Here is a 19,664-nt window from a genome sequence, read left to right on the forward strand (position 1 = left end):
GGAGGTGGAGCGGGAGGCGGAGCGAGCGCGGGGGTCGAGGCGGGGCCGGTTCGGTCCGGGCGCGCGTGACCTGCGGGAGCGATGGGGCCGGTCTGTGTCCGGACCGCGCTGTCGGTGCTGCTGCTGGCGGCGGACACGGCAGGTATGGATGGGACAGCACGGAACAGCGCGACAGGCTCCGGGCACAGCGCGTCCCGTGGCTGGGCAGGCCCCGCGCTGAGCCCACGCCGTCCCGCCGCGGACCTGCCCGAGGTGGCGGTCGGGAGGGACGGGCCGAAGGAGGCGGTGGGACCTCCAAAGCCCGGGCACGGTGGCGTGGAAAAGCCTTGCTGCTGCTCCTCCAGTGCCACCTGCCCTGACCCGGGAGATACGGAAGGGAGTTTCAAAGGTCTGTGCTGGGAGGGTGCCTGTCCTAGGCAGGCAATAGACGGATTGCTTAAGGTGACCAGACTCCACTGGCTCTGTTTACTTTAGGAGATATATATCTATATATAGATATATAGATATATAGATATGTATATATATTTATGTATATATAAATATAAATATATATATATCTTGGATGCAGTTAAATATCTGTACTGCATTTGCTGTCCTTGGAGACTGTAAAGTGATTTGATCTCCCTCGACACTCAGATCAGAGTTTTTGGGATCATTCCAACATGGTGTTGATAACACCAAGGGATATTCCTTTCATGGTGGACTCGATGGTTCCTGTGGGTCCCATTCAGCTCGGGGTATTCTGTGCTCCCTGCTGACCCCGAAGCTGGTGTGAGTTTTATTCCATCGTGTCCAGTAGGGTTGTGCTTTTGGCTCAGGCCTTGGAAAGACTTTTAAGTGTTTCCTGAGAGAACAAATTACCCCAGCGATTGGGCTGTTATTTCGGCGGCAGCTCAACGCCAGGTTCTGATAAGGAAGCTCTTAATTACACACTTAGCCTCGTTCATTGCTGATAACTCACCTGTGGGTGGGGGTGCAAATTTAGGTGGGTTTCTTATAGTAATTTTTTTTAACGGAAGCACTTCTAATTACCACACCCAAGTTTGAAATGTAATGTTTTGGAACAGATGTAGTGGAAAGCCCAAAGCTGAGCTTTTCTACGTAGGTGATTTTTATTTTTATTTTCCCCCAAGGTGTGATTCTGAGGCAGTCCCAAGAGCCCAAAGAGCTGTGGGGATATGTGCAGGTTCGGAATAAGGCCCACATGTTTTGGTGGCTCTACTATGCAAATAACCCAACCAAAGACTTCACAGAATTACCTCTTGTCTTGTGGCTTCAGGTAAGATTTGCTGAAAGACACCTAAGTGATAATTCTTTCCATCTGTGCCCAGTTCAGTTCGATTGGTGTCTTGCAGCCATTCAGAAATGGGATTGAAAATTGCCCAATTCTAAGTGACTCACCTTGTGAATGAGGTGCTCAGGTGTGGAAGAAACAATGACGATGTTATTCTGCAATTGTGGGGTGGCCTCAGCTGCTCACCTCTCATCAAGTTAAATTCCAGAAATAGAGGTTGTTCTTATCTTTCATACAACAGTAGTAATTTTGGTGCATTGTAGTGTCACAGCTCCTTTCTTGGAGAGCCTGTAATTTAAACAATGTTCAGAGAGAGCAGATAAAATAATCAGAGATTTAGAATGATTTCTAAATGGAAACAAGTAGGAGAGACTCTTAGAGACTGGTGCCATTCAACCCAGTTTGAGAAAGGCAGTGGTGTGTTCTCCACAGTCACCTCCAGCAGTACATTTCAGAAGTTGATGTTTAATCACTTCGTGGGTTATTTCATCAGGATGAAATCCACATGCTGGTTAAGCTAATGACTTACAAACCCCTGCAGAGCACTAACTTTTGCATTCAGTATTCAGGAAACAGGGTTTTGAAACTGTTCTCACGTGCAGCTCTGCAGATGCTCTCCAAGTGGGTGACTGCTTCTCTGTTTAATTCTTCTTTCAGAAATGGGATGTGTGTGCATAACAAATGATGAGGAAGAGAGCCTGCTCTGCAAATTAACATGTAGTGCAAAAGCCATTTTGATAAACTTACCCACTGTCATTCTACTTACTGGCTCAGTTTTATTTTTCTTCTATCTGTCATATGCCATGCTGCCTTTTAACTTCTTTGTCATTTGGTGTTTCCCCATAGGGAGGTCCAGGAGCTTCAGGCTGTGGATATGGGAACTTTGAAGAGATTGGTCCATTAGACAAAGAAATGAAACCAAGAAATACAACCTGGGTACAGTAGAGAGTTCAGCTTCTAATTACTGATTGCAAATGTTTGTGTAAGCAGATGATTGCTATGCAAAACCACACAGAACAGTTTTTACTTAAAGTTCAGTAGAACTATATTTCATCTTAAAATAGTGTGGCTAACAAATTGGCTTATAGGAATAACTTTGTTTAGAACTGAAGATTACACCTATTCATTTGATTTACTGGAATATGTCTGGGCTTCCATGAATTTGTGAAATGCAGATGTCTGGGAAGCAGAGAGCAGGGAAATTGTAGAAAGTGTTATTTCAGATCACAGGTTCACTGTGTGCAGCCATAGAGCTGTTTCTGGATGGCTGGCAGTGCAAAATGTATGGTTTGTAATTACAGGTCCAGTATGGCCTTCAAGGGAAAACAAATTACAGCGGCCTACGAAGATGGAAGTTTAATTAATGAAATGTATTTGTGGTCTGAGCTGAGTCTAGAGAAGTCTGGAGTTCCCCAGATCATAAGAGTGACCTGCCCCTAGATCACTGGGAGTTTTTGGATGTTTCTTGTTGCAGACTGGGCAAATTGAAAGACCTTAAGTTGTAACTCTGTGAGTTTTGCTGCCAGCTCTGTGTTGATCTGCTGTTTTTATAGTTGTAACTATACAACAATAGCATTGGCTATAGCAACCCAAAAGAAAAACCTTTTCTTTAGAAGAAAACACTTTTTTTTTCTGTTTTACATTCTGACATACAAGTCTCACCTGTTCCATTCTCTCTTTTGAACTTTCACCAAATTTTTCTACAAGTTCTTTCAGCTTCAGAGGTTTGCTGGCTCAGTAAATCATTTGTGCCATCAAAACTTAAGTTTTTTGCTGGGGCTGAACTGAGGTTTCATACACCTTCTTTCTGCTTGCACAGTTGCAGGCAGCCAGTATCTTGTTTGTGGATAATCCTGTGGGCACTGGATTCAGTTATGTGGATGATTGTAGCTTGTTTGCCAAAAACCTTACCATGGTAGTTTCTGATATGATGGCTTTTCTTGGAGAATTCTTCACATGTAGAACAGAATTCCAGGTAAGTGAAATGAATTCTTGTTTGGCTTCTTTTTTTCTTTTTTTTTTTTTTTTGCTTTTAAGTGGGACTCAGGAGGAAGTAGTGAATGTATTTCCAGATGGGCAGTGTTGGCCAGTAGGTGGTGGTTGGTGGGACTCTGTAAGTATCATCACTGCCTCTTACTTCGCACAAATCAGAAGTTGTAGCTTGAATTTGGGATTAATTAGACAAGGATTGGGATGGATTATTGTCTGTTGAGTGATCTGAGAAGCGTAAGAAAAATCCTGAGTGTTTGGTAGTGAGAGGTGACCAGCCAGTGCCTGGGTTCTGTGGGATGTGGGAGGTGGTAGGAGGTATCTTCTGCCCTCTGCCCAACAAGTTCCTTCTGTGCCTTCTCTTTCTCCAGACCATCCCATTCTACATATTTTCTGAGTCTTATGGAGGTAAAATGGCAGCTGGCATTGCTTTAGAGCTGCACAAGGTGAGTAGTTGGAGGATGTAGTTTGCTTTTCACTTGAAAACGTGGTGTTGTACAAGTCCTTTTATTTTCTGGAACATGCTGTCCCTATTACCTAATTCACAATGCTACTTAGCTTTTTCACTTAAAGGAAATGGATTCTAGAATCATGAATATCTAAGTAAAAACTGCTTTTTTGTTCGTTTTTCCCTGTATTCACCAAGGCTGTTCAAAAAGGGACCATAAAGTGCAATTTTATGGGGACTGCTCTTGGAGACTCATGGATTTCTCCTTTGGGTACGTTTAAAATCTTCAGACTGTGGGTGATTTGTTGTTGTTGTTTTGTTTTGTTGGTTGTTTTAATCATTCCATCAGTACCTAAAGTCAAAAATACCATCCCTACCTTAAGGGAGTAAATTTCACTGATTAATGCTTAGGGGGTTAATGATGTTGCAGGATTTGTAAAGAGGCTTCTCTCTGGTACAAAACCTCAGGGCTAAACTGAGCTGGCAGTACCTTTTTACTGATTAATTCATCTCCATAAATTTTTGCCACAATAAAAAAAAAGTAAGTTAAATCATATGTCAAGAAGTTCAACATTTGAAATCTGTTCTGTTTCTTTAGACTCTGTGCTGTCTTGGGGGCCTTACCTTTACAGCACTGTAAGTACTTTCTTAACATTTTGGTCCTCACCTGATCACTTGTGCTGCCATAAAGTATAAATGGGCTTTGAATTTTAAGGTTACCTCTTACCCAGAATGAAACCTCGAAAGCTGTTAGCAGTAAATGAATGTGAAATTATAGTTAAAGCTGTCCTCCTTTGTGCTTGTTTTGCAGTCTCTCCTTGATGATAATGGTCTAGCAGAGGTGACTGCTGTTGCCAAAGAAATAATGGATGCAATAAATAAAAATCAGTATGGGCTGGCCACAGAGCTGTGGGGCAAGGCTGAAGGTGTCATTGAAGAGGTGAGATCTTTGAGCAGCATAAGTAACTAACTGGTGCCTGGGGAGGCACATGATTTCAGGTTATCCTTCTAGGAGCACTGGGCTGGCATGAATTCTCCTGCCCAGTCGTTTTTGCCAGTGTTTGTTGCTGATGTAAGGGAGCTGTGTGTTGCTGTGCACCACCGTGTGATTGAGAGAGGCAGTGGGTAGGACAGTCCTCGTGGGCTTTGTATTGCATTGAGATTTCAGTCTGGCACATAATTTAAATAGTTGCTTAATTGTTAGCATGCAACTAGTCCTGTTGATTTTCAGAGAATCCAGTTTCAAATTAAATGAGCTATGTCTCCATGAAAGCTTTGAATATTGGAAACTGCATCCAGCAAGACACAAATTTCAAGTTAAACACAGATGTCTGAAGAACTACAATAGGTGCAAAGGATGGAAAACAACCTCAAGCTATATTCTGTTACTGTGAATCATATCTTGTTACTTAGCAAGTTCCAGCTTAAAGTATTGGTAAAGTTTTGCTCTTGTCTTTCCTGAGCCACTTCCTTTTTTTTTTTTTTCCTCTTTTTGGGGCTTGATTTTTTTTTTTGGTGGTATTGTTTCATAACTGACAGTACCTTGCATGTATTTAGTTTTACTTCATGATGTTTGGAAGGAACTTGTGGCTCCTGTTTTCCCTTTCTTTCCAAGTCTGTCTTCTCCCAGCTGTGATGATGCTGGTAGGTGAAGGCTTTGCTTCTGGGTTCCCCTGGGGCACTGCTTCCCAGTTCTTCTGGGGTTGCTGTTGTGAGCTGATTCTTGGACACAAGATGCCAGCAGTTCCAAAAGAGGGTTGGCTTATACCTATCACCACACTCTTGAGGAAGCATTTTAGATTTTAGAGGTTTGTAGTTTGGAAGGATGTTGAGGCAACACCAGGCTAGACAAGATCTGGCAGTAGAGACTCTCTGAAAGCATCACCTGGCACTGCAGCTCTCTGGAATGAGTAATGAGAATCCACAGTAATTTGTGGGATGTAAGGCTTCCTGTGGCTTCACTTCTGTTTTGGAGGAGTGAATAGTATCTCTGGCACAACTCAGGAGTGAGCAACACAGGCTTGAGGAATCTCTTCCTCACTTCTCAAAGCAACTGAAGAAAACAAAAGAACCAAAGTTTTTCCATAAGTATCTTCCTGAAGTGCTGGTAAAGTGGCAGGTCACAGGGTTCTTCAGGATTTACTTCTCTCTGTTGTTTTGTTTTATTTTCAGAATAGTCTGTTCCGCATATCTGAGAAATGGTCTTGTTAGTGTTACTGAAATTACCTTGTGTTTTCAGAACACAGACAATGTGAACTTCTATAACATCATGACTAAGGATGTTCCAGAAGTGAAATCAGATGAAGAAGAAAATCTCCATCTCGGTAAGTTGTATTCAAATGCTTGAGCTTCTGAGGACCTGTGTTTGCATTCACATACCATCAGCTCTGATGGTGTGAAAAGCCTCAGTTTAGCACATCCTTAAAATGGATGTTGATGTTCTTCTAAGCAAAACTTGTTTGCTCTTGCATAGAGACAGACAGGAATGTGGAACAACCCTACAGATTACACCTCCACCTATGCATCCTGCACAAATTACAGCAAGGAAGCAGTCAGTGTAATTGCAACATATTTTTATCACCTTTAAGTTACTTCCTCTTATTGTCTTTCATTTCTGTCTTCCAGCTAGGGCACAGAAATGTCTCATCAATACAACTAGTCTAATTAGACTCTTTTGCTCCATGATGTTTGTGCATCAATGTGAAAAACACACATGAAGAGTTTCTTTCAGGCTCTTTATCTCTTTCTATTGGCTTCTTCAGTCAGGCTGAAGTTCACTCCCAAAAGTAAAACATTGCAGCTCAAAAATAACTGTTTTTTTGTGAAGAAATGGTGTCTGTACTAAGTGGCTAAAGCAGAAGTTGAACTCCTGAAAAAGTGCTGTGTTAGCCAAAAGGAGACATGGATGGTTGGGTTCCTCCCACATCGTCCCCTGACCTAAATAAGGGTTGACTTCAGTGTTTTCTAGTGAAAACAAGCAAATCTCACTCAGTGGTGTTGTGTTTTCATTAGCAAAGGGGTTTGTTGGCCATGACTGTAACACTGAAAATTGTTATCTGTGTAGGATGATTGTCTTGGATGTGCCACTGATCAGAATGTGTTCTCTCTTTTTCCAGTGCGACTTTACCAGCGCCATGTCAGAAAGATGCACAAGAACAGCCTGGATGAACTGATGAATGGACCCATCAGGAAGAAGCTGAAGATTATTCCTGACTGTGTGAAATGGGGAGGTACTTGTCCTGTCTGCTGGGGTGCACCTAATTGAGGCCATTACTGCTGTTCACAGTATTGCAGCCTGTAGGAAGATCCTGTACCAATTGGTCACATTCTATTGTTTTACCCTTGTGGCTCAGAATGTTGCCCGTTCACAGAAACACAAACCGACAGAGTATCAGTTTATGCGGTGCTTTATTTGCTGGGCCCGGGAAACCTGGGGACTACTGTCCTAAGCCAGGATTCCCCGAGCCGTTCTCGAAGACAGCTTTTATACTTTTTCTACAGCATTGTACGTGCACAAAGACACACGGTCTCGTTCATAAATCAGTTACATAGGTTATATGTATACAATTGATGTCCGTCTCCAAGGGTTAAAAATCTACCACGCTCGTCTAACACAGGATTCTGGTTAATTAGGCCCCCATCACCAAACCCCTTACATATGTTGATTCTAATCTTATCTTTAAGCAACAGTTTGTTTTCTTCCTCAGGTTCTATTTACTTCACTAATCGCTTTAATTATTGTTCTGCTGTTCCTAGCAAGTTCCCAATAGTTTCTGGGCCCCCACTACTGTTTCAAGTTACCTCACCACAGGCCCAGTTAAACCCCGTAAACCTTAGCATAACTACTTCCACAGTTAGATTTACAAATATATTTGTAACAACTCCCCCCTTTTGAGCATCCTTCGAGCTTCTTTTTCGCAAGGATGCTCAATCATTCAAATAGTTGCCTCCGAATAGGGCGGAGGAGCTGACATATTAGGATTCAAAGCTCCCGGTATAATCATTTCTTTCCGAGTGACAGCCTTGATTACTTGGCGTGTGTGCTGACTTTCTTTTAGAATCATTCCTAAAAGACACTTATAAACAATTAAAACTGCCACAACAATTATTACGATTGATATTGCATACTGTATAATCGAGGAGAGCCAACCAGAGACCTGGATTCCTAGGGAACTAAAGATTTGTCCAATCCAGTTATGTTCTGCTTCTTCTTTTACCTCACGTACCTTATTTTCGATTTGTCCCAATTGACGAATGTCATTCTCGACATCTTGAGTAACATTAGGGATGTGTATACAGCAGTGCTCATTTCTACCATGCAAATACCCACAAACACCGTGTTCTTTGAGAAGTATCATGTCCAAAGCCATTCTATTCTGTAAAGTCATCCTAGAAGTAGCCTGCAATTGGATATTTATAGCTTTGAATCCTTTCCTGGTTACCGCTGCCAATCTTTCAGTTTGACCCATTAATTTATACAACATCTCCCTATTCCGATAGGAGGCAACTGGTGCAAACAAAGATTCTAGAGCCCACCCAAATTTAACTCCCCCTGAGGGTTCATGCCAACCTTCTTTATCTAATCCTAAATCCTGCAAATCCTGATCCACACTTCGTCTACTTCGTAGTTGTTTTTCTTCCTTAGTTAATTTTGATTCCTTCCAAAAAGGGCATAATGTAGGAATTCCTAAAGTAATTTGTGTAATCAGTCCATCTAAGGGCAAGTGAGTTGTCCACTGCCCGTGTCCTAGTACCCATACTAAATTTCCCGGGCTATGTACAGTTGAGTATTTACAATTAACAGCCTTCTCTTCCTGTTCTATAGTAATATAATGTTTATATCCTCTACACTCACATCCCCACTTCAATACCATTTTTACGGGAACAAGTCCTATCTGATCCTCTGGAGTGTCGCATGTAAATACTTGGGTACAATTCCATTCTTCTAGCTGCGTATGAAAATACCTGGAAGAGGTTTCAGTGGTAAAAACCTTTAGGTGTGACTGATCTTCTGTTCCTGTCCACTGTATGCACCACTGCACCTTGCCAATATAGCTATAATGCTCCGAAATACTAGAACCCCAAGTAGTTTTCCATTTTTTCCAGATATCAACATCATGAGTAACATTCCGGCATTCTATAGTATATTGTTGTTTTTCCCATTTTATATTTTGTCGTGGTGCCCCAGTACGGGCGTGATCACAGGGTTCATCAAAAGGGGGTTCGATATAACATCTACCTGTGTCCCTTTGCCATACATAATACGTAGGTTTCCTTTTGCACTCTGTTTCTGTCATTACCCGTTTAGTCAAACATATATCAGCCCCTTTCAATTCTGGTCGAGGTACTTTTCCAAATACTTTATGACATGTCCATGAAAAATTCTTGCCTGATAATGGCATAACAGTTACGGGGATTATCCCCCACGGAATAGGATCACTTGCAGTCCGGGGAATAGGTAAACAGGCGGTAATCTGAGATACATTTTGTATCAAACCAAAATCTCTAATTAGACCTATCACTAAGTTTTCACGATGTCCATATTCCTTTTCCCAACCTACCCCTGAATTCGGGGAGTCAGTGACAGGTTCCTGATCAGAGGAACCTATCACCCGTAACTCTACATTTCCCTGGTCCCTACTACTTTGAACTGTTATTGTACATGTATAGTGTCCCGTCCACATTTTTGTAGCTTTCGGTATATGCATGATAGAAGTGCCCCTTCGCATCCTTTCATCCCAAGTCAATTTTGAAGTCAATTCTTGATCGTCATCGGCCCCATCCCATCGAGCCTTCCATCTAGCTTTAATTTCTCGGAAACCAACTCTCTGATCGCAAATAAATAAACAAGTTAGATTGACAGCGTTCCCTTCACGTACAGTTACATAAGATCTTGGAACCTCAACCGTTACCACCCCTCCCACTGGAACAATCCACCACCACAATATTAGGACTGACTTCGCAATATTAATCGGGTGGGTGACAGTGGTTCTACTGTCCATTTCAGAGGAACCTTTTTCACCCTGGTGTAATGGATCCAGTTGTCGATCCCTTGAACCTTGACGGCGGTATATGTAGTCATAATCACTTGGTGAGGTCCGTCCCATCTCTCCTTCAACGGCTCCTCAGACCACTTTCGCACATACACCTGGTCACCCGGAAGAATATCGTGTGCTGGATTCTCCAGGGGTAAAGGCCGATTCCACTGCAACGTCCCTCTGATTGCTGTAAGAGTTTTATTCAGAGCCAAAACATAATTAAGCAACATTTGATCCCCAGTTAAATGAGGGTCCCCCTGATATGTAGCAGCATGATAGGGTTTCCCATACAAAATCTCATATGGGCTAACTCCCACCCTTTCCCTGGGTTTAATTCTGATTCTTAGCAGAGCTAAAGGCAATGCCTGCGGCCATTGGATTTCTGCTTCTTGGCAAATTTTTGTAATTTGATTTTTCAATGTTTGATTCATCCGTTCTACCTGTCCGCTAGACTGAGGCCTCCAAGGGGTATGTAAATCCCAGGAAATTCCCAAAACTCTGGAAAGATCCTGAACAATCCCAGCCACAAAGTGGGGTCCCCTATCTGATGAAATTCCTAAAGGCACTCCAAACCTCGGAATAATCTCCTTTAACAACGTTTTAACCACCTCCTTTGCCTGATTAGTTCTGCAGGGAAAAGCCTCTGGCCATCCTGAAAAGGTACACACATAAACCAACAAATGTTTAAAATGTTGGGCTTTAGGAAACTCAGAAAAATCCACCTGCCAATAATCCCCAGGCTGTGGCCCCACTTTAATTATACCCATTTTTACCTGTTTCCTTACCACTGGATTGTTTTTAATACATACCGCACACATGGCATTGATCCTCTTTGCTAATGTTAACATCTGGTTTGAGAATATTTCTTTCCTTAAAAATTTTACTAACGCCTCTGCACCCCAATGGCACTTATTGTGTTCCACTTCAAGCACCTGCTTCATGATTTTTACCGGCAGTATCACTTGACCAACAGGGGTTACATACCATCCTTTGATATTCTTCCGTGCACACATCATTTGTGCAAGTTTCTCGTCCTCTGGAGAATAATGAGGCACTGTCTCCATATAAGATGCAGCAGGGTTTTCCCGGGTTGGTAATAATGCCATCTGAGTCCATACTTCCCGGGCAACCTGGCGTGCCACCTGGTCTGCTTGTTGATTACCTTGAAATTCTTTCCCCGAATCGTTTTGATGCCCTTTAACATGCATGATTGCTACTGCGGTAGGCTTATAAATTGCTTCCAACAACTGGAGGATTTCTTCTCGATGTTTTATCGAAGACCCCTGTGAATTAAGCAGTCCACGCTCTTTCCACAGGGCTCCATGCACATGCACTACTCCAAAGGCATACTTAGAATCGGTCCAAATGTTCACCTTTTTTCCTTGGCTTAAAATTAGAGCTCGCACCAAAGCCCAAACTTCAGCTTTTTGCGCTGAGGTACCCGGTGGTAGTGCTTTTGCTTCCACTGTCTGTCGCAGGGTGACCACTGCATATCCAGCATACCTGGTGCCGTTTTCCACAAAGCTGGATCCGTCTGTGAATAGTTCCCAGTCAGGGTCCGGTAATGGTTCATCTTTTAAGTCCTTGCGACTGGCATAAACCTGTTCAATCACTTCGACACAGTCGTGCTCCAATTTCCCTTCCTCCTGAGTAGACAATAAAAATTCTGCCGGGTTAAGGTGGTTGGTTAGTTTTAATTCGATATCGTCCTGCTCCCTTAGCAGGGCCTGATATTGGAGCATACGACTTGAGGAGAGCCAATGTCCCCCCTTTTGTTCCAACACAGTAATCACCATGTGGGGCACATAGACTGTCATATGTTTTCCCAAAGTCAATTTGCGAGCTTCCTGTATCAGTATCACGGTAGCTGCTACCGCCCTCAAGCACCCCGGCCAACCACTACTCACTGCGTCCAGCTGTTTAGAGAAATACCCCACCGGCCTCTTCCACGACCCCAGTTTCTGGGTGAGGACTCCCAACGCCAGCTGCTGTTTCTCATGCACATATAATTGAAAATCCTTGGTCAGGTCGGGCAGTCCCAAGGCCGGCGCTTCCTTAAGGGCTTGTTTCAATTTTTGAAACGCTTTTTCTTCTGCTGGCTCCCAGGTAAACACCTGCTTCTTTACAGCCTCATACAATGGTTTAGCCATTAGTCCATAGTTAGGGATCCACAGCCGGCACCATCCAGTCATTCCTAGGAAGGATCTTAACTCATGGTGATTACGAGGCACTGGAATGTCACAGATTGCTTTTATGCGGGTCGTTCCCAATCTACGTATGCCTTGGGAAATTTCACAACCCAGGTAGATAACTTTCTGTTTTACCAACTGTGCCTTTTCCCTAGAAACTCGGTATCCCGCTTGCCCCAACATGTTCAATAGATCAATAGTCAGTTTACAACAGAGTTCTCGTTCTGTGGCTCCCAGGAAGATATCATCTACGTATTGTAGAATTACATATGAAAAAGGTGAATCTTTTACCTGAGTAGTTCTCCATTCTTCCAATTCTTTGGCTAGCTGATTACCAAATATAGTAGGTGACGATTTGAATCCTTGAGGCAGTCTGGTCCAAGTCAGTTGGCACTTCCGTCTCGTGTCTGGATTTTCCCATTCGAATGCAAAGATGTGCTGACTCTCAAGTGCCAGGGGTATGCAGAAAAAGGCGTCTTTCAAGTCAATTACCGTAAACCACTGAAATTTCTCAGAGACAGATGTTAACAGCGTATACGGATTAGCTACCACAGGATATATATCTTTAGTGATTGCATTAACTGCCCTTAAATCCTGCACCAGTCTGTATTTTCCATTTGGCTTCACTATTGGAAAAATAGGGGTATTATATTCTGATTCACATTCCCTTAATATTCCCAATTTCACAAACTGATCAATCATTGGAGCTATTCCCTTTCTTGCTTCAAGCCTTATTGGGTATTGTTTCACCCTTACCGGTTGCGCTCCTTCCTTCAGTTTTACTACTACCGGCTCAGCCGCTTTCGATTTACCAGGGATCCCCGTCTCCCAAACCCACGGAGTCACAGCCTGCTCTATCACCTCTGGTATCGTCTCTGGTTCTACTTCCTTAATCATAAACATTTTTGCTAAGTTTTCTTCTGGTATTTCCAATTTTACCCTATCCTTATCAAATATTATTCTTGCTTGTAAAACCGAAAGCAAATCTCTTCCAAGTAGTGACTCTGGGCTGTTCGGCATATATAAAAATTGATGATCAAATTCCTTCCCCCCAAATTTAATATCAAGCGGCCGCAGGAATGGCCTTTCTTCCACCTCCCCAGACACCCCAACAACCAGTACTTTCGATTCACTCAAAACTCCCCGTAATTCGTTTACTGCCGAATAACTAGCCCCAGTATCCACCCTAAATTCTACCGGCTCCCCCTCTATTTCCATGACCACCTTAAGATCCTGGTCTAGTCAGCTTTGAGTTTGAGTATTTCCCATCATCAGTGCCTGAGCGACACTTTGTGGATTATTTGCAAATGGATTCATTCCATTCCCCACAGCACTGACCAAGTTAACCCCGGGCAAAGAACTGCCACCCATTTGCATTCCTTGGCTGAGCGGGCATTCGTTCTTCCAATGTCCAAATCCCTTACAAAAGGCACATTGATTAGGTCCCAACATCCCGCGCATATTCATCCCTTGATTGCCGAAGCCACCCCTTCCAAGTCCGCCTCGCCCTCGGCTCCGGCCCCGACCCCTAAAATTTCCTGTATTTCCCCCTGTCGCTTGCTTCAATACTGCCAACATACCTGCCTGCTGCTTCTTTGTCGTCTCCTTTTCCCTATTATTATATACTTTCCATGCCACCTCTAACAGCTTTTCTAAGTTCCGCATTTCTTCTCCTTCTAATTTTTGCAGCTTTTTCCTAATATCCTCCTGAGACTGTCCCATAAATATTAAAGCCAACTGAAGTTTACCAGGTTCTGATTCTACATCCAAGTTAGTATATTTTCGAGCCGTATCCTTCAACCTCTCCAAAAATGCCGACGGAGATTCTCCCTTCTCCTGCCGAACCGAATACAATTTCGACCAATTCATTGTTTTAGGAATGCCATCTCGAATTCCTTCAACCAACAACTCCTGATATGCCTTAAGCGCCTCATATCCCCTGGCTGTATTAGGATTCCATCCTGGGTCATCCCTCGGCACTAACTCATTAACCGTACTATGGGTTACCTGAGCCCTTATCATGTCCCTAGCCCGGTCAGTCATAACTTTCATCACCATCTCCTTTTCAGTAGAATCCATAAGAGTATCTAACAGAACTTGGAGGTCATTCCAGTCTGGTGTTTGCGCCTTAATAACCATTTTTACTACCCGTGCAACCTTCTCCGGATTCTCCCGATAAGCTCCGGCTGACTGTTTCCAAATCATCAAATCGCTAGGTGAAAACGGGACCTTAACTATAACCCTTCCACCATCTGCCCCCACCGCCTCCCGTAGAGGTGCCATCAATTTAGGCCGCACGTCCCCCTCCTTCCCCTTTTGCCTTCCCCGGCGTGTGCGTCCAGCTAATGGGGTTCTTTGTACATCACCCCTATTATCTAGCTCCGACTCTTCGTCTGAAGAGGAGGGAGCAGAGGTCTTTCCTTTTCCTATTTTAAGGCTTTCAAGAGAGGGACACGGAGGTGCACTAGGGGAGACCAACAACGACACATCTTCCTCCGGGGGCTCAATAAAGCGCAACTTTCGCTCTTTACAACCCACACATTCATTATTAATAGTTTCCAAAACCAGCATACCACATTCTTTTAACCATTCAGTTTTTCCTTTTAAATGATAAAACAAATCTAAGTAAGGTATCTCATCCCATTTATCATTTTCCCTTAAGAAACCCATCAAAGGGGCGATAATCTCCGTAGTCATTGTACCATTCCGCGGCCATTGCATTCCCCCCGTTTCATATTCTGGCCAAACATGATTACAGTAATCAATCAAGTTCTTTTTCTTCATAGTTTGTTCAAAATTCCCCGTTTTCCAGTGCTTCAACAAACACCCGAGAGGGGAATCCTCGGGAATATCCTTATCGTTAGAAGACATTATCCCACAGCTCCCGAATGACAACATATATAACAGAAACACGTACGACGCTGCGACTAACCACCAACCTATATCCCCAACTTGCCAATTCTAGTCGCTACCGAATGGCAAGTACCGGACCTGCACGAATTCTATGTACGTGTCTTACGGCCGGTGCCTAGGCTTCCAATACCAACCAACCAATCTTACCACCCCCTTTCAGAATAAAGCCACCCCCCTTTCAAAATAAAGCACCTTCGGGCTCACCTCTATGTAGTTGTCCGACGGGCGCGGGGCCGGGCACGAACTGATGACTCCCCGAGGAAACTGCTCGGTGCCGGCTTGGAGTGGATCAGGACGCGAACCGCCCCAGCAACCCTCGGAGCCCCACGTTGGGCGCCAGAAAACTGTTGCCCGTTCACAGAAACACAAACCGACAGAGTATCAGTTTATGCGGTGCTTTATTTGCTGGGCCCGGGAAACCTGGGGACTACTGTCCTAAGCCAGGATTCCCCGAGCCGTTCTCGAAGACAGCTTTTATACTTTTTCTACAGCATTGTACGTGCACAAAGACACACGGTCTCGTTCATAAATCAGTTACATAGGTTATATGTATACAATTGATGTCCGTCTCCAAGGGTTAAAAATCTACCACGCTCGTCTAACACAGGATTCTGGTTAATTAGGCCCCCATCACCAAACCCCTTACATATGTTGATTCTAATCTTATCTTTAAGCAACAGTTTGTTTTCTTCCTCAGGTTCTATTTACTTCACTAATCGCTTTAATTATTGTTCTGCTGTTCCTAGCAAGTTCCCAATAGTTTCTGGGCCCCCACTACTGTTTCAAGTTACCTCACCACAGGCCCAGTTAAACCCCGTAAACCTTAGCATAACTACTTCCACAGTTAGATTTACAAATATATTTGTAACAAGAAGGGGACTTATTCCCAGGAATGAAGATGTCCTGGGGCAGGCCTATGGTAGCAGATGTGCTTCTGGTTCCAGTTCTGCTCCTTGTATCTGTCTTTAGCCAAGTAACTAAAAATACAGAGGGAGGGAGGGAGGAAAAGCCTCTGTATCTCAGCAGCCGGTTTTTGTCTTTCATGGAGTCCTGCTGAAATTCCTGTCAGTTTTTCTCTGCCAAAGGTCTGGTGTCATGTAATGATGCATTATGTGGAAGAGAGGATCTGAAAGAGAAAGAAAGGTTTAAAGGGCTGATGCCAGCACCCTGTGTGTGTAAATAGGAACCAGGAGCTACAGTGCTGTCTCTGAGCTCCAGTGGGAGCCTGGCTGCTTTCTGGTCCTCTTTGGTTCCTCAGACTGATAAATCACTGGCTAGGATTGGGCTAGGACTGGTTTTTATGGTGCTGTGAACTCCATTTTAGAACCTTTAGCCCAGCTTGGGAATGACATCCTTCATCAGTTAAAATTTGTCTCTCTGGTTCCAACCAGGTCAGTCCCGACAGGTCTTTGAGAACATGGCTGAGGACTTCATGAAACCTGTCATTGATATTGTTGATCAGCTTTTGGCAGCTAATGTTAATGTTACAGTCTATAATGGGCAGCTGGATCTCATTGTTGACACCATGGGTAAGGAACTTCTTGCCTAGGGTTGGGGACAGAACATGTGATGAGTAGAATGTGAAATTGCCAGTATATTGGTACCTAGATTTCTCCAGTTTATGCAAACCTTCTGTCTAACTGCAGTACTTAAGTGTTACAGTCATAAATAAGTGGCTTTTAGTATGCTTTGCTTATATCCCTCTGAGAGAGGCAAATCCTTTACCTCCATTGTGCTGTTGAGAGATGAATCTGCAAAATCAGTAACGGCTTGTTCCAGTGAAGCTAATCATTCACTTAAGTCTTCTGGATAGCCAGATGCATATATGTGCATGTGTGTGTGTGCTCATTCATGAACCAAGAATGGTGGTAATTAATGAGGGAGGTGCAGCTGAAGAGCAGTCACACTTGCTCTCAGTAACATGTAGGCTTCTGCACATTTTGGGCTTTGTTTGTCCCTTGTTGCTTGTAAGATGCAGATTTGGCCCACTGGCAGTTTGGGAGCCAGGCCAAGTGCTCCTGAAGTGCCTCCTGCTGCAAGACTGCCCTGCTCCCCTCCACTCACCTTTTCTTTTGAGATAAATAGTCTGCAATCACAGACCACGTAAACACTTTCCTGTGTTGTGTAAAGCTTTTTTTTTGTCTGTCTCTGGCCACTTAGATATTCAGATGCCCTTCATGAACAACACAGCGATCAATAAATCCAGGAAACACTATTTAGGCTGTCAAAACACACTGGCAGTTAGTGGTGCTCCAGTTTGTCACATTTTGAGGTAAAATTGAGCTGCAGTTAACATGTAAATTCTTACAGTAGTTCAGAGGTGGGCTAAAGCTTTGTCACCCTTGGTGTCTTGGAACTGGTCTTTTTTCTGTCCTGACATCCACCTTTTATAGCAGCACCTGAAAACAGAAAGCCTTTCCAGGCTCTTCTCAATGAGTGTCTAACAAACAGAGAACCATTGTCTCTTGATTTCCAAGATGGGGACTTGGTGATCCTTCTCCTTGGCAGGACATTCAAGGTATTTGAGGAGTAAAGCAAAATACGTTGGAATTTCTAGGGCTGCAGAGCCTCTAAGAGGCACATGCTTAACTTATGCAATCATAAGTCCATTTCATACACACCTTCAGTGTTTGCTTCTCCCTTCTCCCTCCATTGTCCCAGCTTGTCCTGAACCAGCCTTGATTGTTTCCCAAGGTGTAGCATAATTGTCTTTAGAACCTGAGCACATGGAGAGTTTCTGCCAACTCTGCTGTATTGGTACAAGGGCATCCAGCTGAACTGGATCCCAAGTTGTTGTGTCAGTATCTGTAATCAAACCCTCTTATCTCCCCCAGGCCAGGAAGCATGGATTCGGAAACTGAAATGGCCTGGTTTGGCCCAGTTCAGCCAGAAAAGGTGGAAGGCCCTGTATGTGTGCCCAGAATCCATGGAGACGGCTGCTTTCTACAAGGCCTATGAGAACTTGGCTTTCTTCTGGATTCTCAAGGCCGGGCATATGGTAAATGATGAACTTCTTGGGGTGTGATGCACCATAACAGCAAGAAAGCTGAAGAAGTTTATATGGCTGCTGTCTGCTTCCTTATGGCAGCTGCTTATCATGTGCTTATCTCTGTGCTAGGTACCATCTGACCAGGGAGAAATGGCACTGAAAATGCTCAGGATGGTGACCCAGCAGCAGCTCTAGGAAGAGGAGCCCAGCTGGTCTGGCTTCCTGCCCAGCCCTAGGGCTCCTGGGGAGTGTGAGTTCAGCATCAGAAGCCGAAGAAGGAATGATGGCTGTCTGGACACATAGCCTTTCTGATCTTCTGATAAAGTGCACAAGCACTCATGGAGAGGCATGTTTTTCCTTGATTGAGTTGTTGCTTTTGAATTTTTAAGCTGTGATTTGCTGCCTTAATACTTTTCATAAATGACTCTCCCAGAGGGGGAAGTCCACTGTCACAAAGAAGTAACTCTGAGCCTTTGCCTTTGACTTGGAAGGATTTTGTGCTCTTGTAAAAAGCTGCCCTTCCCCGAATGCTCCCTTGTCTGTCCACACACCAAGACTAAAACTGATTTGACCCTGATAGATTTGCTTTGTGTTCCTCTTGGAGAGCTGACCTGTTTCATGAGGATGTGGAATGTTCCTTTGTCCTCAGGCCTTTGCTTGAGTCACCTGACTGGATTACAAGCTGAAGACATGGAGACACCAGGATAGAGGACCTGCCCTACAAGAATCACAGTTCATCTCATCTTGATGAGGTGCCTGAGTTAGGATTCAGGATTCTTTGGGCTTCCTGTGTTGTTGAGAGAGAAAAACACCCCCCAGGGGAGGATTTGACCTTTTTGATGTGGCCATTTGTTTCTTGTTTTCATTCTCTTTAATAACTGTTACTCAAACTTTGCCTTTAGCCTTAACACCTCAAGCACATCCAGCGGGAATTCCTGCCTTCCCATATCCTGAGGCAAGAGCCCTGTTAATACCCCCTTGTACAGAAAAGAATCCTAAGAGACAGAAGCCTCTTAAACCTTCTGGGTTTAGCCTGAAGAGTGGAAAAAGGAGCATTATTTGAACAATAACAGCATAATTCTGAGAGATAACAGCAGTGTTTAAAAGAAGAATATATAAAATCTTGATCTATATTTTTTAAAGATTTTTTTTAAGTCTTGCAGAGACCTATTATTTTGAAAACATATTTTTTATATATAGTACATGGTCAGACATCATTTGACTTCTGCTCTGGAACACAAAGTGGCTGGTGTTTATTGGTGTCTGATAAGAGGCATAACAACTCGTTCCAGCTGTCAGGAAACTAAATAAATAGCAACCCTTCAATTACTTCAGCAGCTGGAACTGTCATGAAATGCCTGGTAGCATTGGCTTAGCAGGCACTGATGCATGGTGCTACATAAACATACGCAATCACCCAGCAGCTGCAGTGTTGGCACCTAATAATGGCTTTCCTTTTTTGTGTTCTCTCCTTGAACTGTATTCTTGAGAACTTCAGTAATGCAAATCCAGATTTATTTTTTTAAACACTTGTTTTAATAAATAGGTCTGGTTGATCTCTTCAGCATCCCATTGATTTCACTGCTTGAGAATCATATCTCTCTTGGCTTTTTAGATGAACCAAGAGGAGGATGCTAGAAGTGTGTAAAAGTGCATATCTGTATTCTTGGAATGTGATTAAATAACTCACCGAGCAAATCAGCATGTTTGGCCTGGACAGTGTGCTGGTTTGGGCTGGGACAGAGTTAATTTTCTGTGTAGTAGACAGTATGGGCTGTGTTTTGGGTTTGTGCTGGGGACAGTG

At 43.6% G+C, this 19,664-nt stretch overlaps 1 protein-coding gene across 2 annotated transcripts; it reads left to right on the forward strand.

Annotated features, from left to right (window-relative positions):
• The first annotated feature begins 11 nt into the window (after positions 1-11).
• On the forward strand, positions 12-19,562 carry SCPEP1 (serine carboxypeptidase 1). Of its 2 annotated transcripts, XM_071573932.1 has the most exons (13): positions 13-142; positions 1,134-1,279; positions 2,141-2,230; positions 3,114-3,269; positions 3,655-3,729; positions 3,930-4,002; positions 4,330-4,367; positions 4,543-4,671; positions 5,971-6,055; positions 6,848-6,961; positions 16,263-16,400; positions 17,706-17,869; positions 17,990-19,562. In XM_071573932.1, the coding sequence occupies exons 1-13, from the start codon at positions 82-84 to the stop codon at positions 18,053-18,055; spliced, it is 1,335 nt and encodes a 444-aa protein (XP_071430033.1). In that variant the 5' UTR covers positions 13-81; the 3' UTR covers positions 18,056-19,562. The 2 variants fall into 2 exon arrangements, with proteins under 2 accessions (XP_071430035.1, XP_071430033.1); XM_071573934.1 differs by lacking the exon at positions 16,263-16,400 and having other exon boundaries at positions 12-142.
• The last annotated feature ends 102 nt before the right edge of the window (positions 19,563-19,664 follow it).

Source organism: Pithys albifrons, chromosome 19 (genome assembly GCF_047495875.1).
Source record: "Pithys albifrons albifrons isolate INPA30051 chromosome 19, PitAlb_v1, whole genome shotgun sequence".
Taxonomy (NCBI): Eukaryota; Metazoa; Chordata; class Aves; order Passeriformes; family Thamnophilidae; genus Pithys; species Pithys albifrons.

Excerpts from the sequence above, each read along its gene's own strand:
- SCPEP1 (XM_071573932.1), top strand. The coding sequence starts at position 82 with ATGGGGCCGGTCTGTGTCCGGACCGCGCTGTCGGTGCTGCTGCTGGCG. Across the intron at positions 4,368-4,542 it reads GGCCTTACCTTTACAGCACT|TCTCTCCTTGATGATAATGG; the intron begins GTAAGTACTTTC and ends CTTGTTTTGCAG. Across the intron at positions 6,962-16,262 it reads TGACTGTGTGAAATGGGGAG|GTCAGTCCCGACAGGTCTTT; the intron begins GTACTTGTCCTG and ends GGTTCCAACCAG.